Raw genomic sequence first — 22,583 nt, 5'->3', positions numbered from 1 at the left:
ATACACACACACAAATGCGAGTAAACCTCACAACCATAGAAAAGACAATAGTTGGCTTTTTTAACAAATTGTAAAGAATCCAACAGTAGAAACAGCCTTCTACTTATGGACTGAGGTCTCAATGGAGTGACTTATGGGTAAAATATTATGCTGCCAGTATGTGGTGTCTGGTCTACACAGTGTGAAATCTTTGTATGCTAATGTCATATACTCAGAGATTTCAGGCTGGAATTGTGATGTCTTGTCAAGTATCAAATTTTTGATATTTGCCTGCTTCATTGAAGCACTGACTCTGTAGATGTAGATGTCTCCCATTAAGTATCAAAGAAGGATGTATTAATATTAATACACTAAAAATAGTCATTAGAGTGCTGAAACCTTTTTTCCTGTTAGAACTCCGACTGAGGCTGGGCACAGTGGCTCCCACCTATAACCCCAACACTTTGGGAGGCTGAGGTGGGCAGAGTGCTTGAACTCAGGAGTTCAAGACCGACCTGGGCAACATAGCAAGTCCCCGTCTCTACAAAAAATACAAAAGTTAACCAGGCATGGTGGTGTGTGCCTGTAGTCCCAGCCAATTAGGAGGCTGAGGTGGGAGGATTATCTGAGCCCATGAGGCTGCAGTGAGCCATGATCACACCACTGCACTCATCTGGGAGACAGAGCAAGACCCTGTCTCATAAAAAGAAAAAAGAACTCAGCTTGAGAGTTCTGTGCTTGCCTTGGTTGTCTTTGACTGAAGCTCTGTGGCTGTCTATAGTAAATGTCACTATCGATGACATGCAGAGTGGTCCCCACGCTGTGCCCCACTTGTCATGCAAAGTGGAATCCTTTCATGTTTCCCACCTGCCATGTTACAGGCACATGACTGGTTTCCACAAGGTCACACAGCTTCAGCTAGCTAGTTGTCCAAGCAACCTGGAGTGATACCGAGTGCTGTTTTTGGACATTCTTTTACCACAATAGGTTTGTATCTTATTTGCGTCATATTTTCTTTCAAAATGGAAGCAGATAATGGAAAGGAAATGAACATCAGGCTGACAGTTACTTCTAATTTGTCTCCAGCTGTACACCTCTTTCAGTCTTCAAAACTATGCTAACCATAAAGGTCTATCTGTCACCTCCTGTAGAGAATTTTGTATTTTGTCACCTAAGTTAGCATAACCCACTGTATCAGGAATGCCTTCAGCTGTACTGGATAGATTAACAGTGACTTCTTCAACAGAGACCTTCAGTTAGGTTGCAAAACAATAAACCCAAAGGCATATATTTTCAGGGTTCAAGCAGCAGCCCACTGATGTCATCAAGGACTCAGCCTCTTTCTATGAATACATCCTTCACAGATGGGATTCTCATCTTTAGGGTTGATGTCTTGTAGTCGTCTCTGCTTCAGCCCTTAATGTCACAACTTTACACAGCCATGTTCAATGCAGCTTCTTTGTCAACTGTCTTTATTAGGGAGTAGATTCCTTCTCAGAAGCTCTTCTCCTTCCTCACCAGCTCACTTCACTTTCATTCTCATAAGTCCGAGCCATGGCACCACTCCTAAACAGATTTTAGTAAGGAAGTAGAATTCCTTTGCTTGGTTTAGATCTATCGTAGTTCATGCCCTGGGGTGGCTGCCGTGCCTGAGTATGTCGAATCCTGAGTAAAATCAGGGTCCTGTAAACTAAGCAAGAAGGGGAGCATTGCTGTGGAGTAGAGCAGCGAAGGTGCCTGCCATGGCTCCCTTCTTTTTTCTAGTGCATTGTCCATCGCCCTGTTTTCCCAGAGCAACAGTAGGTTTTTGTTCTTTACTTTCAGATTATGACATGAGTCATCATATTTGGGCAACCACAAAAAGGATGAATAAATGAACAACACCATTCTCAAGTGTATTTAACCACATCCTGCTAGGGTATGCTCAGATTTGACTATGAGCTGACTGGTGCTTCTTGTCTAATGCTAGTTTGGCTAATACCATTCACTTTTTTTCAGTATGGGAAAATTCACTAATGTGAATAATAGAAAGCTCAAAGAGTGGTCATGGTTCTGTCCTCTGGATCCATATCTAGTGTAACTAACCCTTCTCTCTGATGTCCCTTTGTACACTTGGGACAGTTATCATGGCTTTCCAAGTCTCCTTTGCTTCCAGCATCCGGTGTTTCTTCATCTACCCTTCTTGTACTTTCATTTAGATGCCACACTATGTTCTTCAATATTTATCTTGAAGCATCTGGAGCAGTAAACCAAGGGTGTGATGGGACTATTGCATTCCTTATTCTGAACACAGGCTGCCTTATTGAACAACTCCAGTGGGCACCTTTCACATTGTGTTCTATGTGAATGGAGTACCCTGGAGTGATACGGTGTATCAGCCTTGTCTGAATGCTGTGTTCCCAATAAGAGCTCCAATAATACTCTGTCTTTGGGGAAAAATAAAACAACCTTAGAGCTATTTGCTTATTGAGCATCTCCAGTGAGAGGTTTGGTACATACCTCAAATTCAGCCCCCAGAAAACAGAACCCATATCTCTGTACATTGTCCAAATAACACAAGCACACACATTCGCTATCTCAAACCCATAGTCTCCTGTTGTATCTAAGACTCACCCAGTCCAGTGCCTTTGTTCGGGCCTTCATCATATTTCACCTGGGCTACTGGAGTAACCTAATTAGTCTCTGCCTCTGATCTCTGTATGCTAACATCTATGTCGTCTCCAGAGGAATTTTATTCATGCTGTTTCTCTGCTTTAAAAACTCTGAGGAACTCGCTTCTGTAGGACAAAAATCAGACTCCTGTGTGAGGCCAGGTGCACTCACGCCTATAATCCTAGCACTTTGGGAAGCCAAAGTGGGAGGATTGCTTGAGCCCAAAATTTCGAGACCAACCTGGGCAAAAAAAAAAAAAGAGACCTCATCTCTTAAAAAAAAAAAAAAAAGCCTCGTATTGTACACTAAGTACCCCCAGCTACTTGGGAGGCTGAGGTGGGAGGATTACTTGGGCTTAGGAGGTTGAGGCTGCAGTGAGCTGTGATTTTGCACCACTGTACTTCAGCCTGGGTGACAGAGTGAGACCCTGTCTCAAAAAAAATAACAAAACAAAAGCAAAAACAAAAAACTCCTGCATGACACACATACACGTTCATAATTGGGCCCATCCTAACTTTCTAGCTATTTCCTGCAATTTCCCCCACTGCCCTCCATTGGATTGATTTTATACCCTAGCCTTGTACTTATCCCTGGTTGCACATTAGACCTGGAAAACTTTCAGAACTCTCAAAGCTCAGCCCCCATCCCGACCTGCTTCTTGGGGCTGGGGCTAGGCATGAGTAAATGTTAAAGGTTCTCTAGGTGATTCTGTATTCAACCAGGGTGAGAACCACTAGGCTGTGCCTGCACTCTTGTGAACACACCAAGCTCTTGTATTCACCAACATTTTTACAGTTTCCTCCACTTATAATTTCTTTCTCTCCTTTTCTGCGTAAGAAAACCTTTTTCATTTTTTAATATCTTGATACTACCTCTTCTCTGAAGGATTATCAGATCTCTCTCCTCCTCCCAAAAGTTGGTTGCTGTCTACTGCATCCTCATAGCAGTTTCTACATTTTTTGTGTATTTGTCAGTTGTGAGTGATTTAAAGGAGAGACCTAGCCTTATCCATAGTGTGCCCAAGAACCTTGCATAATGCTTAGCATCTCATTAAAATTTAAATAAAATTATACCATCTGCCATCAATGCTTGAAGAGACACTAGTCTGATCCATTGTATAGTTGTTAGGTAATTACCTGAAGTAGCATAAGAAATTAGAAAGTAACCAGCATGGTATGGTGAGAGTCATATCTTGCCAGAGTACGTAGATTTTGTTCCTTGATAATATGACAGACTATAACAAGGAGGAATTGTTGGGGTGACTATGCATTGAATGAATCCAATCTATCTGGATTTCCATGAAGCTCTTAATTCTTTCATAAATAGCTTTCTCAGTGATAATCTAGGAAACCATTGTTCCCATTGTACAATTTAAGTGGATGATGAAGGGACATTAACTATCCAAAAAAGACTTTATTATTAATGACTGACATAAATCAGTAGTATAATGCCATTGCAAAAAGCATGAGGGAAACCCCCATGCTACTGTAATATAGGTTACTATTAAGTTTTGGTCACTATAGTTCATCAAGGAGATGGAGAAATGAGAAATGTGTGAGGATTCAGAGATGAATGCCAAAGGTAATTAAAGGAGTGGAAAATGCTTCCTCTGAGAAAAGGTCGTGTAATTAAGGCAGGAGAAGGCTGAGAGACACATGCTTGATTACTAATTTCATGTGCATAGACATTTTTATCACATGGCTTCTTTATATCCACAGAAAACTAGGCATGAAGAAATTTGCTTAAATTAGAATATGCAAGTTTTGATTGGACATGAAGAAAAATATTCTAACTGGATTACAAAATGCAGATCTGATCATGTTAGCCCCTAGTTACAAAACTTGAGTTGACTTCCCATTGTCTCTAGGGCAAAGCCTCCTTTAAACAAAACATTGTTTATCAGTTGGCTGATTTTTTTGACAAATCAAGCTTCCAGTGATTTTTTTTTTTTTTAGGAAGATGACATACAACAAGGGTTTGGGAGTCTTAATTTGTTAGAAAGTGAAATAATGAATGATAGAGAATTCATACATAGATGTATCTCAACTGAGAGTGGGGTTACATTGTAAGTTAAAAAATCATTGGAAAAAAATACATTTAATTCACCTAATCTACTGAGCATCATTGTAAGCCTCCCCTGTCTTAAACATGTTCAGAACACTTACATTGGCCTATAGTTGGGCAAAATTATCTAACACAAAGCCCATTTTATAATAATGCATTGAATAGCTCATGGATATATTGAATACTTCACTGAAAGTGAAAAACAGAATAGTTGTATAGGCACTCGAAATATGATTTCTACTAAATGCATGTAGCTTTGGTGCCATTGTAAAGTCAAAATATCATAAGTCAAACCATCATAAGTTTAGGACTGTGTGTATGCTATATGAAAAAAAACAGTTGAAGATAAATATTAAGAAGAAAAAGGGGAAAACAAATGCAGAGCCAAAACTGCTTGTGCTGTGGTCCAAATGTACTTTTTGGGTTAAAGCACAGCCTGAATCCAATCTATTCCATAATACAGTAATCATGAAGTGAAGGAACCATGGTATACGATAGTGTTCTATCCTCTCAACAAGTTGTATTAAATAAGTTTGCATTTGTATATTTTGATCTAAAATAAAACATTTAAGATGCCTGTATCTTTTAAAAATTTCCCTTCTACCATTTTAGGGATAATTGAAATTTTTAATCTATAGTAATTTTAAATTTACATAAATTGCAAGAATACTAAAAGAATACCCATACATCCTATCTTAGTCTGCTTGGGCTACCATATATAACATAATATCAAAGACTGAGTATCTTAACAGAAATTTATTTTTTTCACGGTTCTGGAGGCTGGAGAGTCCAAGATCAAATGGTTTGGTTTCTGGTGAGAGCTGTCTTCCTGGCTTTTAGATGGCTGCCTTTTTCCTGTGTCCTCGTGGTAGGGGGTGTGGGGGAGAGGTACAAGACACTAGCCCTATTGTATCAGACCCCTATCCTATGACCTCTGTAGCCTAATTACCTTTTCGTAGATCTGTCTCCAAATACAATCACATTGGAGGTTAGGGCTTTAACATGTGAATTTGGAGGAGGGATATCATTCAGTCCATAGCATACCCTTTACCCAGATTTACCTGTTGTTAACATTTTACCCCATTTGTTCTCCCCGCAATGCACATAAAAATTTTGTTCTACCCACTTGAGAATAAATTGCATACATCATGGTCCTTTAACTGTAAACCCCTCAGAGTGTATTTCCCAAGAATGAAACTACGTTCTTACTGAATCACAGGACAGTAACTACAGCTACAGTACTTTACTTTTTTTTTGTTGTTGTTCTCTAGTCTGGCTCTGTTGCCTAGCTGGAGTGTAGTGGTGTGATCTCAACTCACTGCAACCTCTGCCTCCCAGGTTCAAGCAATTCTCCTGTGTCAGCCTCCCAAGTAGCTGGGATTATAGGCATGCGCCACCACACCTGGCTACTTTTTGTATTTTTAGTAGAGATGGGGTTTCACCATGTTGGTCAGGCTGGTCTCGAACTCCTAACCTCGTGATCCGCCCACCTTGGCCTCCCAAAGTGCTGGGATTACAGGCATGATCCACCGCGCCCAGCCAGCTACAGTACTTTAACACAGATAAATATTTTTATCTAATATACTGTCCATGGTTTCAGGATGACACTGTTCCACCTCACATCATCAGGCATTAGTGTCCTAAGGAGCATGCAACCTAGATCCCTTCCATGGGCAGTTCACAATAGGGTTCGTGCTTCTGTGAGAATCTAATGCCGCCGCTGCTGATCTGACAGGAGGCGGAGCTCAGGCAATAATGCTCCCTCACCCACTGCTCTCCTCCTGCTGTGTGACCTAGCTCCTAACAGGCCACAGACTGGTTCACAGCCCTGGATTTGGGGACCCCTGCTTTATAGCATTTTCTTCTCCAGTGCAGATTCCAGTCAAAACCTGTATTTTAAAAAATGGCATCTGGGTTCCTCCATAAACAAAACTCTGCCAGCTCTTTCTACAAGCTCCCCCTTTCCCACCCCCCAATTTCAAGCCCCTGTCTCTTAGTTTCTGCTTCTTGGAGTACTAGAATCCCATTTGCCCTACAAAACACCTGCTTTTCTCTTTTTTAAGACAATCTTTTATGAAGATTTTTTCTGCCCTCCCCTAAGCCCAGATGGAATTGACCCAGCTGGAAACCAAGAGGGCTTTCTCCTTAATTCCCCTCCACATCTTGTGCCCTAAGCATACTGGACATATCTTAGTTTGTATTCATGATTGGTACATATCTGCTTCCCCCTTCCCATCCACACCCCATCCCCTGCCAAGAGACTCTAAGCTCTTTAAAAGAAGGGACCATATTTTATTGGTCTTTGTATCCTCAGAGCTTAAAGATAGGATCTGTCACACAGAATGTACTTTATAAATATTTATTAGTCATCAATGGAATACATCACCCTAAAGAGCTGCTGAAGGAGGTTGTAGGGAGTCTGATCCTGAAGAGTTTCAAGAAGGAAAATGCCCCTCCAACCAGTGGTTCTAGGGGAAAGGGAACGAGCGCAGGGTGGGTAGAGTGGGGCTTGATCTGTAAGCTTGTTTGATTCTGTGATAAAGCATGGTGAAATCAGGCAGGACCTTTATATTTCTTAAGATTTTTCAAGCTCACACACAGCTTTCAGGAGAACGTAGTCTGGATTTATTTATTTATTTATTTTATTTAAGAAAATTGTTTTTGAGAGCGAGTCTCACTCTGTTACCCAGGCTGGTGTGCAGTGGCGTGATCTTGGCTTACTGCAGTCTGTGCCTCCTTGTGTTCAAGCGATTCTCCTGCCCCAGCCTCCCGAGTAGTTGGGACTGCAGGCACATGCCACCACGCCCGGCTAATTTTTGTGTTTTTAGCAGAGACGGAGTTTCACCATGTTGGCCAGGCTGGTCTCAAATTCCTGACCTCAGCCTCCCAAAGTGCTGGGATTACAGTCGTGAGCCACCGCGCCCAGCCTATTTTTAAATTTTTAATCTTGAACTAATTTTAGACTTACAGAAAACTTGCAAAAATAGTACAGAGTTCCTAGAAACCCTTCACTCCACTTTCCCTAATATTAATAGCTTACATAACCATAGAACATTGATCAAAACCAGGAAATTAGCATTGGCACAATACTACTAACAACAGATCTTACCAACTTTTTCACTAGTGTCCTTTTCTATTCCAGGGTCCTGTCAAGGATGCCACATTGCATTTAGTTGGCATGTCTGCTTAATTGCCTCCAATCTCTGACAAATCCTTAGTCTGTCCTTGTCTTTTGTGATGTGGACACTTTGTAGGACACTTTACATTATTACTACAGTTTCTTTATTATAGGCAGACTGAATTATATAAATGAAAAATCAGTGACGTTATTTTTAAGACACAAACTGAATGACTTTAAAAGGAGCACACCCTGCACATAGGCCTTGAATTCCTAGTTCTTTGTTTGGCTTCTGAATGTCTAGTAGTGATAATAATACCATTGATGCTTAGCCACACATAGTTCATGGAGCACACATAAGTTCTCTATCAGGAGAACTTTAGTTTAGCATTTCTTAGCTTTTGTATGTTTACATTGTTAATTGTAGCTCAAGTGTACAGAACACAGTATATTTAGCAGAAATTTTCATAGCTTGACAATTTTCATCGACCACAGTTATCTCTCAGTGTTTGCCCAGAATGGTTAGTCAGCAGAAAAGCATTGAATTGGAGCTGATTCATTTCTGAGTCAGTGACAAATTTACTTTCCAAGCATAATATCTCTAGTTGTATAAGAAATTATAAAAGAGCATTATTTAGACCAAGGGTTGGTGAACTGTGTAAAGGGCAACATAGTCAATACACTAAGTCCTCATTTAACCTATCAGTAGGTTCTTTGGAAACTGCAACTTTATGCCAAACAACATATAATAAAACCAATTTTGCCATAGGCTAATTGATAAAAACAAGAGTTAAGTTCCTACAGCATATTTCTGGTCATAAAAACATCACCAAACTTCTAAATAAAGACTAAAACACTTTGAATATTAAACATTGGAATAAATATAAGTTATAAATACATTTAAGAAAGATTTTTTAAAAAAAGGTAAGGTAATTATTACCTGCTTATTCCAGTTTACAGTTGTGGGTGGTAAACCTAAGCCTATCCCAGCAGCTTAGGGCCCAGAGTGGGAACCAACCCTAGACAGACACCAATTGCAGGGCACATTCACACACACCCCCTACACTCACTCAGGCCTGGGACAGTATAGACATACCAGTTCACCTAGTGTGCACCTCTTTGGAATGTGGAAGGAAACTGGAGCACCTGGAGAAAACCCACACAGACACAGGGAGAATGTGGAAGCTCCACATGGACAGCAGCCCCAGCTGGGAATCAAGTTTTTTTCCCTCATCAACATTATAACGAAACAACATTGTTCCAAAACCTGCTGTACTTTGGGCTTTGCAGGCTATACAGCATCACACAACTATTCAGCTCTGCTGTTGTAGTCATGAATGGTATGCAAGTATGTGGGTATGACTGTTCAATAAAACAGATTTAGACTTACAAAAATACATATACTCAAAATGTATATATTAGCATTTATCCTTGTCTCTCATTTGTCTCTGCAGGCAGAAGACTGATTTTTGAAAATATGAATTTGGGAGATAGTCACGTCCTATTGAATACCTTGTGCTGGTGCTGCCATCGAAAAATCTGGTTACATTCTGGGGAGGACTGCTACCACTGCAGGACTGAACCGCTTTGGCCGTGAGATGAGTGTCTGGCCTGAGCAGGCACACCATGAATAGATACACAACAATCAGGCAGCTCGGGGATGGAACCTATGGTTCTGTGCTGCTGGGAAGAAGCATTGAGTCTGGGGAGCTGATTGCTATTAAAAAGTAAGTTTGATCCTTCACTCCTGTGATAATTTTATCTCTACCCTCACCATTTCCCGTCTTTGAAACAGTTCTAAAGGGGAGTGGGTGGGATGCCTGGAGAAGAACCTTAGATAATGATTGCTGTGGGTTAGATGATTATTGATTCTGTAACACTCATGTTAGAGGTATTCAAAACATTTCCACTTTAGATTTACTACTTTGCACATAGTAAAGTACTTGTTATCAAAGTGTTTTCTCATATTGTGAGGTAGTAACAAGCAGGTTAATAAACATGATTTTACATGAGAGGAAACTGAAACTCCAAGAAATTAAGTGACTTCGTTTGGGCCATCTACATGCATGTGGTGGTCTGGTGACTGCTGTCTTGTTCCCTCTGCCCCCTTTGCCCTTCACAACCTGAGTCTAGACACACTGTATTAGTTATCTGTTGTTGTGTAACAATTTACTTAACAATTTACTCCAAGACTTGGTTGTTTAAAACAACAAACATTTATTATCTCAGTTTCTCTGGGTCAGGAGTCTGAACACAGCTGAGCTAAGTTCTTTGCCTCAGTATCTCTCATGAGGCTGTAGTCAAGGTGTTGGCCAAGGCTGGGGTCTCATCCAAAGGTTGGACTGGGGAAGAATCCGCTTCTGAGCTCATTTTGTGATTGTGGGTTGATCTATGGGTTGTTGGCCTGAGGGCCTCAGTTCCCTGCTGGCTGTTGGCGGGAGGCTGCCCTCAGTTCCTTGCCATGTGGGCCTCTAAAGAGCAGCTTACAACATGGCAATTTGCTGCATCAAGACATGGGAGTCAAGAAGGCAATAAGAGACTTGTACTAAGATGGAAGTCATATCTTGCTTTTGTAAATTAATCACGGAAGTGACATCCTTGTCAAATTGCTATATTCTGTTGGTTAGAAGCAAGTTGTTGAAGGAGAGGGGTTCTAAAAGGCTCTGGGTAGCAGGAGGTGGGAGTCTCTGGGAACCACATTGGAGACTGCCACAACCATCTCTATCCAGTTGCCTTATCAGCATCTGTATTTGGATGCCCGGCAGACATTTCAAACTCACCACGCCCAAAACTACACTCATATTTAGCATATTTTCTCACTCTTACCCCAAATTTGTTTCTTCTTCAGTGTTCCCTATTTCAATAATTGGCACTATACCCTCAAAACCTGGGAGTCCTCCTGCCTTCCCTCCCCATTATGCCTCACCTTTAGTCATCTAGTCCTGTCAATTCTACATAATATTTATGTGATCCACCTACTTCTGTATATTCCCACTGCTAACCTCCATTCAACCCATTACCATTTGCCACCTCCACCATGAGGTCCTCCGCCACTAGGGCTCCTGGCTTTTTTTCCCCCTATTCGTATCAGACCAAAGGGATTATTTTAAACATACAACTTCAATCATCTAAAACTACTTGACCAAATGTTCTTTGTGTTCCATGAACATATCCCTTGCTCCCACCTGATGTCAGTGCTGTTGTAGTGCACAGCTCTATGCCCATGCCAGCACCCCTCCCCAAGTGCATGTGGGAGACCAAGGTGCATTCTGTCCAGCTCCTTAAAAGGTCCCCAGCAGGCCTGAGCCAGTTGCCAACCCTGTTATTGACTTACTCATACACCCGTTATTGGGTTCCCTACCTCTCTTTTCTCAGTCTCCTGCTCCTTGCCTTGCTTCCTGGAATCACCTGCCAAATAAACTACCTGCACCCAAGTTCTCGCCCAGGCCCTGCTTTTGGAGGAATCCAAACTAAGACAGCTTCCAATGTCTTCCTGTCTGTTTTAGGATGAAGCCCCAAATGTTTAATGTGACCTACAAATTGCTGCATCATTTGGCTGAGCCACTGCTCCCTTCAGGTTCACTTTTATAGGCTCTTTTCCTTTCTTCACAGCACTCGGTACAGAAAATTATTGTCTACCTTCCTGCCATGATGTCAGTTTCATGAGGGATGTCTTGCCTGACAAAGCACCTACTGTACCACATAGCAGGGGCTAAATAATATTTGGGGCATGAATAAAGGATTTGATCACTCTACCAGGAGACAGTGTGGCAAGGACAGAGTGAGCTGGAGAGATGGGAAGTTTGTTACTGGCCAGCAGTGAGACCTCGGGAAAGTCGTGTACCTTCTCTGTTTCTTAGTTTCCTCAGCTGTCCTATCTGTTTCACAGGGCTGCTATAAGACAAATGAGACAATGTGATTGAAATGCACTGAAAAATATAACGTTGAAACCTGGATTTCTGATTAACTCATGGAGTTTTCTTTTCTCCACTCAGGCTCTAGACCAGGGGTTGGCAAACTTTCTCTATGAAGGGCCAGGCTGTAAATATTTTAAGCTTCACAGGCCATATGGTCTCTTGCAACTACTCAGTTCTGCTGTTGTAGTTCAAAAGCAGCCACAGGCAGTATATAAATGAATGAGTACGGTTGTGTTCCAATAAAATTTCACTTATAGAAACTGGAATTTGAATTTCACAAAATTTTCATATCATGAAATATTATTCCTCTTTTGACTTGTCCCCCAGTTTAAAAAGGTAAATGTCGTTCTTAGCTCATGGGCCATACAGAAACTGATGGTGGGGAGGTTTTGGCCCATGGGTCATAGTTTGCTGACTCCTGCACTAGAGGGTCTAGAGCTCTGCTGTCTAGTATGATAGTAAGTAGCCATATGTGGTATTTAAATTTCAATTTAATTAAAATTAAAATTGAGTTCCCACATTGTGCTAGCCACATGCCAAGTGCTCGGTAGCCACATTTGTCTGGTGGCTACCATCCTGGACAGCACAGAACAGTTTCATCAATATAGAAAGTTCTACTGGACAGCTCTGGTCTAGATAGAATAAGCCTGAGCAAGTTCCTTCCAGGGCAAGGTTAGCTGGTTAGTATAGAGCAAGACAGTAGTCCAGGCCTCTCTGGACTGCACCACACCACTGCTACTGGCAAAGGTTGTGACTTAGGATTGATTATTGCACTGCCATTTGAAAATAAATGCTAGTTTGGGATAGTATAATACTGGGTAGAAATTTAAACCCACTTTAAGTCCTGTTAATTAGGTTCAGAAGGAAAGCATTTTTCTAAAAGCAAAGTTTAATCTATTACTGAGAATAAGTGTGTTGTTTGTTCCTTTCTTCTCTTCTAGAATGAAAAGAAAGTTTTATTCCTGGGAGGAATGCATGAACCTTCGGGAGGTTAAGGTATTTATTAATATACCAAGGAATAATTTATGGATGATTAAAATAGCTTCGTACATGCTTAGATTTATAGTTGATATAGTCATTTCGTTTGAATGTTTTCACTAATGCTGGAAAGGGAGGCAAATGATAACATTACAGCTGAAGCAGAAGATTATGATGTAATTGTATATACTGTTACTAGAAAGCTTTCATCTTTAATGGATCTCTTATATCAGTATATTTCAATATAAAGAAGTTGAATGTGTTGATTTAGTGAATTATTATTGCCTAATTATTTTCTTAATTATTAACATAAGGGAAAATCTATTTGATTTTGAATGTTTTTCCCTAGACATAATAGCAGTACTTACTTCAGTTTCTTGCTCTAATAATTTGCACTCCACTCTCTGTGAGGAAATTCATTGATCAAGGTACACCCATGTCAAGCACTGTGGAGCACAGATCTTTACTTTTATTCAGCCTTCTGACTGGATTCACTATTCTCCTCCTTTCCCCCTGTACCTTCTTCTATTGATTTTGTTCCAATTTTTCTCTCTGTCAGAGTAGATTGACCACATTGAGTTTTACATGCATAACTCTCTTCCTTGTGCAGTGGAGTGGCGCTTCATCTCGTTTTAGTCCTCTCACCCAGCCCTGTTTGAAACACCTAATAGAATATTGAAGAACACCCTTTCTTTTTCTCCAAAGGAGTCCTGTACATGGAAGTGCGGTTACAAGTCTAAAGCAGGGATCGGCAAACGTTTTCTGTAAAGGGCCAGATAGTCAGTCTCTTATGCTTCTAGGACCAAAAGGTCACATTGAAGATGTTGTATAGATACGTGTGTAACAAGAGCAAAAACAAATTTCCATAAAATTTTTATGCATAAAATATAAAATTTAATAATAATTTAGTATAATTTTCTGTATTAGAGGTCTTCCAATGAGAAGAATGATATTCTTTTTGAGGGGACATAATATTTAACTTAATTGGAGTTCAAAGTTAGTGTTCCCTATCATCAAACTGACGGCAACCGTTCATTTATAAAAGTATTCTTTTTTATCTTTTTTGGGCTGGGTGTGGTGGCTCACACCTGTAATCCCAGCACTTTGGGAGGCTGAAGCAGGTGGATCACTTGAGGTCAGGAGTTCGAGACCAGCCTGGCCAACACGGTGAAACCCCATCTCTACTAAAAACACAAAAATTAGCCAGGTGTTATGGTGGGCACCTGTAATTCCAGCTACTCAGGAAGCTGAGGCTTGAACCCGGGTGGTGGAGGTTGCAGTGAGCTGAGATTGTGCTACTGCTCCAGCCTGGGTGACAGAGCAAGACTCAGTCAAAAAAAAAACCAAAAACAAAAAAAAGCAAAAATAATTTTAGCTTGTGGACCATACAAAAACATGTGGTGGGCTGGATTTCACCCATGGGACATGGTTTGCCAACCTCTGTTCTAGAGAATAAAAGTTCGAGATGATCCAAAAACATCAGATATAAAAAAACAAACATCAGAGATAAAAAAACAAAGATAATCCAAGGACATTTTCTCTGTGACATGAAGTTCTGAGAGGTATCCATGGCTTGGATGTTAAACCTTTATTTTTCCATATAGCTAATTGTGTATTAGTTCTAATGCAAAAGAGATTACTCATATAAACAGTTTAGAAAAACCGGGCACATAGCGTCTTAGGAAGCAAGTGACTGCCTCAGCAAGGTAGTTGAAGAAACTGCTCCTCTAGCTGATGACCACCAGACAACTCCTACTCTTTTTCCTTGCCTGCACAGATGCCACATCGGCTGCCAACTGGGATCCTCCCCACCCCACATCCCCACGCTTGTTGAGCCTCACACAGACTTACCAGCGCTGGGCCACAGCCTAACCCTGAACACAGGGGAGGGAAGGCGGAAAAGCGGGTAGAAAGGAGGCACCTTACAAGATTCCTCATCCCTTCCTCCCTGCTGAGGTCCTTCTTTTGTGCCTGCTGACTCAGAAGGGGAAGGGAAAGGAAGATCACTGAAGGCCTCTTGTCACTATCATTTCTCATGTCCTGCCAGCTGCTTCATTCCAGCAGCAGAGGGAACTGAAGGGAAATTTTGGTACTCACCACATCACTGTTCCTTCTTCATTTCCTTTCTCCTTGTTGCCACCTGTCTGTACATTTCCGTGTCCGCTTGTGAAGACCCTGTGGACTTCAGGGAGATTCTGCACCTGACGGCCACGGCAGGGAGGGGAATCCCTGCTCCTGTGATGTCCTGCGGGAATGGCACCTGGTGCTATTTTTCTTAGAAGCATAGCCTTACATGGCACTATGCTATTCTAGACACCATCTTGAAACCATAGGCTGCCTATATTCTGCCTACTGTGTTCCTTTGCTGTTTCGGGTTTTTTTTTTAACCATCTTAATTTTTTATGTCGGTAGGTTCTTGCTCCAACAATTTCCCCCTCCTTCCCGTATCTTTAAACTCTTTTTTTTCCACCCGCTCATTCTCTTTAGTCTATAAATGTGCCCACCATTCTCTCTAACCCAAAAAAGTCCCAAACTTCTCTCCCCTTGAGTTTCTACCTCTTTCCTTTTCTTACATTACCTTCCAAACTTCTTTCTTCAGTGCAGCTTTCCCACACCCCAGTTACTTTTCAACCTCATCGAGTCAGGCATCTCCCTCTGCAACTCTATTTAAGGCAGCAGATTCACCAGAAGAACTCAGCAGGTATATACCCGGCATCCAAATGGTTTGCCCCCTGCCCTCTTCTCCAGCCAAAGTCTTACAGATGAGGCTCCCTCAGAATCAAATTAGGTTGATTCTCATCCTTCATCCCCCAGACAGAGTCCTGCACTCAGTTTCCAGGCCTCAGCTGCAGTGGGCTTCCCTCCTGACATGCCCGCTCCCTCCCAGCAAGCTCATCCGGGTGTCACTCTTCCTTCAAGTCACGTCTCGGTTATGCTCCCACTGACCACTCAGGGTTTGCTGATTACTCCTTGACACATCTCTGATGGTCCTTGTTTCTGTCATTCCCTTGGCACTTAATATGATCTTTCTTATTTTATTAGATGTATTTTGTATCCATGTCGTGACTTTCCAATTAGGTTGTTTGCCTCTTAAGAGCAAGCACTGCATCTTAAGCCTCAGTATACCCTGGGGGCCCAGTACATTGTTGTTTTAATAGTTAGAAACTGTTGATCAGTCCCTGATGTGGACAACACTGGTAATATCCAACTGAAAGCTTCATCCATGAGGATAAACAGTCTCCATTTGGACTGTTGATCAGGCTTAATTTCCTACTTTTGCTTCTCCACTCTGACACAACTGACCTGCCTCTATCTCTGCTTTGGAATCCTTTCCTGAGCCAAAATAAGATGCTTCTTTGGAAATACATCTTCATAAAGCCAGTCACATGACATCCCCCACACAAAATTAATTCTTCTTATTTTAATCTACTATGGACTTTCTTGTTCATGAGCCTCACCTAGAAACAAGAGCTGTGAGCTGCTATAGAGTTGGGCCAGTAATTCATGGCTCCAAACACACTTCAGGCCAGGAGCTGGAGGCACCCCACTCCTTGCCTAGAATTCTCTCCCAGAAAAGCTTTAAAACCACTTCGTTTTCCACTGAATGAATTTTCCCCAAGGCTGCTCATCCACTAGCTTCCTCAGGCATGCTTGTGATGCGTTTTAAGCAAACAGGCATAAAAGATAGCTGCGATCACTGAGAGTTTAGTGAATACTTACAAGTTAAGCAATGTTTATATTTGTTACTCATGGAGAACCAGGAATCCAACTCAACTAAAAGAAGTAATCAGCCCCTTTGGCCCATACTAGAAGGATCTAGCAAAACAATTGACCAAAACAGCTGAGGATTCCCTGCCAGAGAAGTATCTTGGCAGGAACTATTCTTCTGGGGAGGAAGCTCCAGAGAGTCTTATTTTGTTCTCTTTTACCGACCATATTTCGTCTCCCTTGCCAGCTGCTTGAAGTAACTGATCATATTACACATTCCCAAGCTTTGAACCCTGGGTACTTTATCACTGAGTGTTCTTCTAGATGAGGATATTCGTTTTAACACTTTCCTCTTCATATGTTTTCTTTGTTTTATAAAAAAGGATGTTCTTTTTAGTGAAATTCAAAGATATCAACTTAATATTGGACTCCCTTCTCTATGTATGAGGAAAGGGCTATTTTAATTAAAGGACTCATCTCACTGGCCAAAGTGACACTTGGAGGCTTTCATGAAGGAGACAGTCGATCAGATTCTGACTATCCAAAGCAATAGTTTTTAGGTATGTCTGCTGTACAAGAACAGGGATGCTGCTCACTAATACAGAAGTGATTTGTTCACTATCAACGGAACTAAGGATACAAACAGAAAACAGTGTGCACATGGCTATACTCACATGTACGCATGTGTTCAGGAAGACGAAAGGTATATATGTGTGAAGATGAGTAATCGGAAGGCCATGCACCATTTTCTGAGCCACCCTCTAATTCCTCATCCACTGGCTGACTTTTTGCCTTTGTTCTTGGAAGCAGAAGGATTTCTGTTGTCTTACTTCAGGGTCCTCCTGTCTCCTTCTGGTCCTCTGTAACTCAAACTCACATTGTAAGAAGAAGTGCTCTATGCCTCGTGGACACACACGAGTCCGACAAAAGTCAAGAGAAGCAGGCCATCAACCCTTCATCATTTTGAACAATTTCCTATTCAAAGTGTCTGCAGCCTGTTATCTGGTGATCTCAGCCCAACACAGCTGCATTCTCCAGTGCTAGAAAAATCTAAGCTTCTTTTATTGATTCCTCTCTGGCTACTTCCACAGCCTGAATTCCATCATCTGGAGGGGGTGGGCCCAAAATAGCCCTGATACATTGCCTGGTGCTAGGGGCAGCTAGAAATACCAGTTACTGGTCGAATATGTACCTTTTGTCAGTTCATTGAAGTAGTTTTTCTATATAAGGTTACTATCAATTTCAGAGATATACTGTTTATTAAATTGTCAATAAAATATAATTTAGGACATTGCTGTGGTTCTAAAATTAGATGTTTCTTTCCAAGTATACATAGGATTACTTTTCTATTTCAACAACAGATTTTCTCTAATATTTGTTTTGTTTTGTTTTTCTTCCTTGCCTTTAGTCTTTAAAGAAGCTCAACCATGCCAATGTAGTCAAATTAAAAGAAGTTATCAGGGAAAATGATCATCTTTATTTTATCTTCGAGTACATGAAGGAAAATCTTTACCAGCTCATTAAAGAAAGGTACAGTTTGGTCATCATTATCTTATTATAGAAATAAATAGGCAAAGCAGATGTGTTTTCTTTCTCTGTCTCTTCTTTTCTTACTGCATTATTCTGATTCTTTCTCCAATCCTTTAACTTTCATGCTACTGGGCTTTAATGTTGAAAGCTGCCAGTTAGGTTTGGGGCCCACCCATATTTCTACTTTAGAGGCCCTCTGTTAGATTCAGGGAAACTGTTCTCAATGCAGTCATTTTCTTGTTTTAAAGAGTTATTCATCCAGGCTGGGCGCAGTGGCTGGCGCCTGTAATCCCAGCACTTTGGGAGGCCAAGGTGGGCGGATCACCTGAGGTCGGGAGGTCAAGACCAGCCTGACCAACATGGAGAAACCCCGTCTCTACTAAAAATACAAAATTAGCCGGGATGGTGGGGTATGCCTGTAATCCCAGCTACTAGGGAGACTGAGGCAGGATAATCGCTTGAACATGGGAGGTGGAGGTTGGTGTGAGCCGAGATTGCACCATTGCACTCCAGCCTGGTCAACAAGGGCGAAACACCATCTCAAAAAATAATAATAATAATAAGAGTTATTCATCCAAAGAAGCTCAGGTTTAATAGACATTGCAGTTTTCCATTCCCACTAGGACATATAGTCAGAGCAACTAGAAGTCAAGGGTAGACACAGCTTCCTGGATTTTGAGACCTCTGTTGAAAAGTCCTAGGTTTATTTCAGTTCCTCTCTTGCTGCGGTACTCAGGTGCTTGCATGCTGGCGAAAGGAGGCTAATAAGAAATTTACCTGTGACAGTAATTTTGAACTTTAAAGGTGAACCATGTGGAGCCTCTTGGGCACATTTTTTGTGGCAAAATGAATGCCATTCTCAGCACCCCTCTGAGTGATCTGAGTGAACAAATATCATCTTTATTGACAGTGACAGCAGTGTGCTGTGTGTTTTGCTCATCCAGGAGGAAAATATTAGCCATTGCATTACATAAGGGCTTCATCTGGAAGACCTCAAATTTTCCCCATCAAATTATTTTAAAGTTTTAGTTTATATCATGGAGAGAGGAGATTTTTTGATTTTTATATGCTATGTTGGAGGAAAACCTTTTTTTTTGGCTTACTATCAAATGTTTAATCTTTTCATTTTTGTAACATGTGAATATATTTGGTGTTTATAAGGTAGCCCCCCTGTATAGACAAATGGTATTCTTTAGTATTTATTATCAAAGGATCTGGCCTTTGATTTATAACTTTGTTTTCCTCTGCCTCATACAGAAATAAGTTGTTTCCTGAGTCTGCTATAAGGAATATCATGTATCAGATATTACAAGGACTTGCATTTATTCACAAACACGGTAGGTGATTCGGAGTGTTGTGCTTTTGAAGAGCAGTGAAATGTTGTTATCAAGTAGAAGTTGTAGGAAACATTAATATTTTTTGTAGCTGACTGCCAGAAAAGGTTAAAGAGTTAAGAGGCTGACAATGGATTTTAAAATATATTAACTTTTATAACTTGATCTCTGAATTTCCCTCATTACTTATTGTGTCTTTATGTTTTTATTCTGTAGGCTTTAACATTAAGCTTGTTGGTTATAGATCTAAATATTATTACTGACCGTTGACTAGTATGTTAAATGAAAAACTTACAATTAGAATTCTGAGAAGTTTCATGTATTATGTTTGGTCCACTAACAGTGCTTCACTGTTATTTCTCATTTTTCTAATGTATTTATATTTCAACTTGTTTCAAACGGGTTTCAAAGTAGTCTAACAAAATGTATGTGACACAGGAAAATAGAATAAATTTAAAATTAGCAAACTATAAAAAGAGACAAAGGCAAAACAAGGTGTGGATATAGCCAGAGGTGAGGTTAGTCCTCAAAATACATGCCAGCCAGTTTTATTTCAGTAGAAGAAGCAGGCTAAGATTTGATTGTGAGCTCGTTGTCAGACCATGCAAAATGTGAAATAGTACCAGTTACAATACACGTAGGTAAAAACAGACCAGTTGCCCAAGAAAAGCAGAACTATTCTTGATGCCAAGACCAGGGAGAAGCTTTTTTCATGGACCCTTTAGAAAGCATGGTATGTAACATGACTTTATCATAAACACAGTGACGGGTTTTAGAGGGCAGTTTGATGTCAGTCATATCCCTCAATGGAGGCCAATTACATCACCTAATCAGAGAAAACATTTCTACAGGGGCCAGAATTACATCACCTAATCAGAGAAAACATCTCTACAGGGGCCAGTCTGAGTTGTTCTACAGATGGTCTGGTTAGGCTGGGGAGAAATTTAGAATATCCGAACGAACGATGACCACATACTATTCTGGAAATCCCCCATCACTGTTGTTCTTAGCTGAGCTTTTGAAAGGTATTAAGAAGCAATGAGTTTGAGGTTCTATTTTCCAGCAACTACCTGGAGTATTGCTGCTTGTCGTTACTAATTAGACACAGACCCAGCTGGGGTTGGATCAATACTTGTGAGCACAGAGCCACCAGATGGATGTATCCACAGGTGGGTCAGAAGTCTTCGCAGGAGGTCATTTGAGGTCATTGTAGTATACAGACAGATGGGCCAAGCTGATTTTGCATAGGTAGAAATCCATTTACTCTCAGTCCAAGGATGTTGTTGCCATTGTCAATATTGTCCCAACAAATGAGTTTTATTACTCAATAAGGAGACTGGGTTGAAGCCCTTTGATAATATAGTCAGTTCAGATTTTTAAACTTTTTTAAGAGATGGTCTCTTTATGCTGCCCAGGCTGGCCTTGGACTCCTGGGCTGTAGCGATCCTCCTGCCTCAGCCTCCTGAGTAGCTAGTTTAGATTTGATGTAAATTGACAGTGAGTAGAAAAGACCTTGTGCTGAAGAAGGTGGCATAGTACATTTGGGATCATTACCAGCCTGTCCTTTACTTCCGAGGTAGCCCCTTACAATTAGAGACTAAATGAAACATAGACAAACTTAGGCTATCTACAAGTCCTAGTCTGCCTCAGGCACATACTGAGTAATCAGCATGTCATGCGCAAGACTGAGTCAAATTGTGAACCAGTTCTAGTCAAAAGTTTCTAGTACAAGTTTTCTCTGATTCCACTGACATTTGTAGAACTAGCACTTGGGCCTTTATTCACAAGAATTCACAAGAGATAGTGTGAATTTGCAAAACATTAAAAACTTCTGGCATGGTATCTTAGGGACAAATAGGAGAAAGGTCACTTATTAGATTAAGAGCTCAGGAATAAAAATTAACGAGAACTCAGTGGGATTCTCAAAAGAGACAGCATATTTTCAGATAGAGATCAGTCATTGTGTCTCAGTTATTCAGGCTATTTTCTCAGTACTGGGAACTGAATGGTAGACTTAAACAAAAGTTAATATTCTTTGGTTTTCTTTTCTTTCTCGTTTTTGTTGCTATTCTTTAGACCCAGATACTTGTTGCCAGAAAGTAGCCTTTTGTCCAGGCTTCTACCTAATCAAATGTATGCATATATATATATATACACACACACACACACACACACACACCCACACAAACACATAGACCACACATAAGCACCCCAAGCCCCAAGACATGTGCATACACATGCAAACATCTACATGTACACATGCATATATACCTACATATACGTTCATCTTACACACACACACACACACACACACACACACCCATCTGTAGTACATAATTTAGCATCCATATATTACTGTGTCAAAACAGTCTGTTGGAACTGCACTGTGTTTCCCTCTATGCACTAGACACTCAGACCACAAGGTACCAGGGAAGCCTCAGTTTATGGAGAAGGTTGGACCTCGGCTTTTATAACCTCAACACCATTGCCATTATCAGAGATTCTTGTTGACACTTTTCCTCAGCAATTAAGTGCCCAGTTCCAGTTTGAGCTTAACATTTTATCTGTTACCTTATTTCATTGCCAATTTATCAGGTAGAACGAATAGGTGATATCTAGTCTTTACAAAAAAGAGGAAACTTAGGTTCAGAGAGGTTCAAAAACCTGTGAAAGTTCCCATTGCAATAAAGTGGTTGAGTGGAGATTCAGAAAGCCTATGCCTGTTTGCCACGCTTGATTAGAAAAACTGTCTGTGCTCAGAGAGAACAAGAGAATAAGAGGTGAAGAAAATAATAATCATTATAAGTGGTATAGATACTAATTTCAGTCTCACTCTGTCACCCATGCTGGAGTGCAGTCATGCAGTCTCGGCTCACTGCAGCCTCCGCCTCCCAGCTTCTAGTGATTCTAATGCCTCAGCCACTGGAGTAGCCAGGACTACAGGTGCGTGCCACCACGCCCAGCTAATTTTTGTGTTTTTAGTAGAAATGGGGTTTCCACCATGTTGGCCAACCCGGTCTCGAACTCCTGCTGTCAAGTGATCCACCCATCTTGGCCTCCCAAAGTGCCAGGATTACAGGATTGAGCCACTGCACCCAGCCCCTATCCTATTTTCACTGATAATGATTTTTAGAAACTGTTTAATGGTTTTTGTGTGGTATTGACTTTGGTTAAGTGCACATGTACCTCTATATTCCTTTCCTTCAGCAATGGAAAAAAAGCACTTAAAGCACTTCAAAGTCACATGAATTTCCGGCTTGTCTCTGGTAGCCCATTCTCACTATGAGGAGGTGCACTCTGCCC

General features: G+C 41.0%; 1 protein-coding gene across 2 annotated transcripts in view; it reads left to right on the top strand.

Annotated features, from left to right (window-relative positions):
• Positions 1–22,583, top strand: part of ICK (intestinal cell kinase) — a 60,871-nt gene that overhangs the window by 11,681 nt on the left and 26,607 nt on the right. For both annotated transcript variants that reach the window (XM_025383918.1, XM_025383919.1), the window contains 4 exons: positions 9,268–9,540; positions 12,672–12,726; positions 17,825–17,946; positions 19,204–19,283. In XM_025383918.1, the coding sequence (XP_025239703.1) occupies positions 9,440–9,540; positions 12,672–12,726; positions 17,825–17,946; positions 19,204–19,283 (358 nt within the window). In that variant the 5' untranslated portion in view covers positions 9,268–9,439. The remainder of the gene's footprint in view (positions 1–9,267; positions 9,541–12,671; positions 12,727–17,824; positions 17,947–19,203; positions 19,284–22,583) is intronic.

This window comes from Theropithecus gelada, chromosome 4 (assembly GCF_003255815.1).
Source record: "Theropithecus gelada isolate Dixy chromosome 4, Tgel_1.0, whole genome shotgun sequence".
NCBI lineage: Eukaryota > Metazoa > Chordata > Mammalia > Primates > Cercopithecidae > Theropithecus > Theropithecus gelada.
The sequence above is the reverse complement of the archived record's forward strand: the minus strand, read 5'-3'. Positions and strand labels throughout refer to the sequence as shown.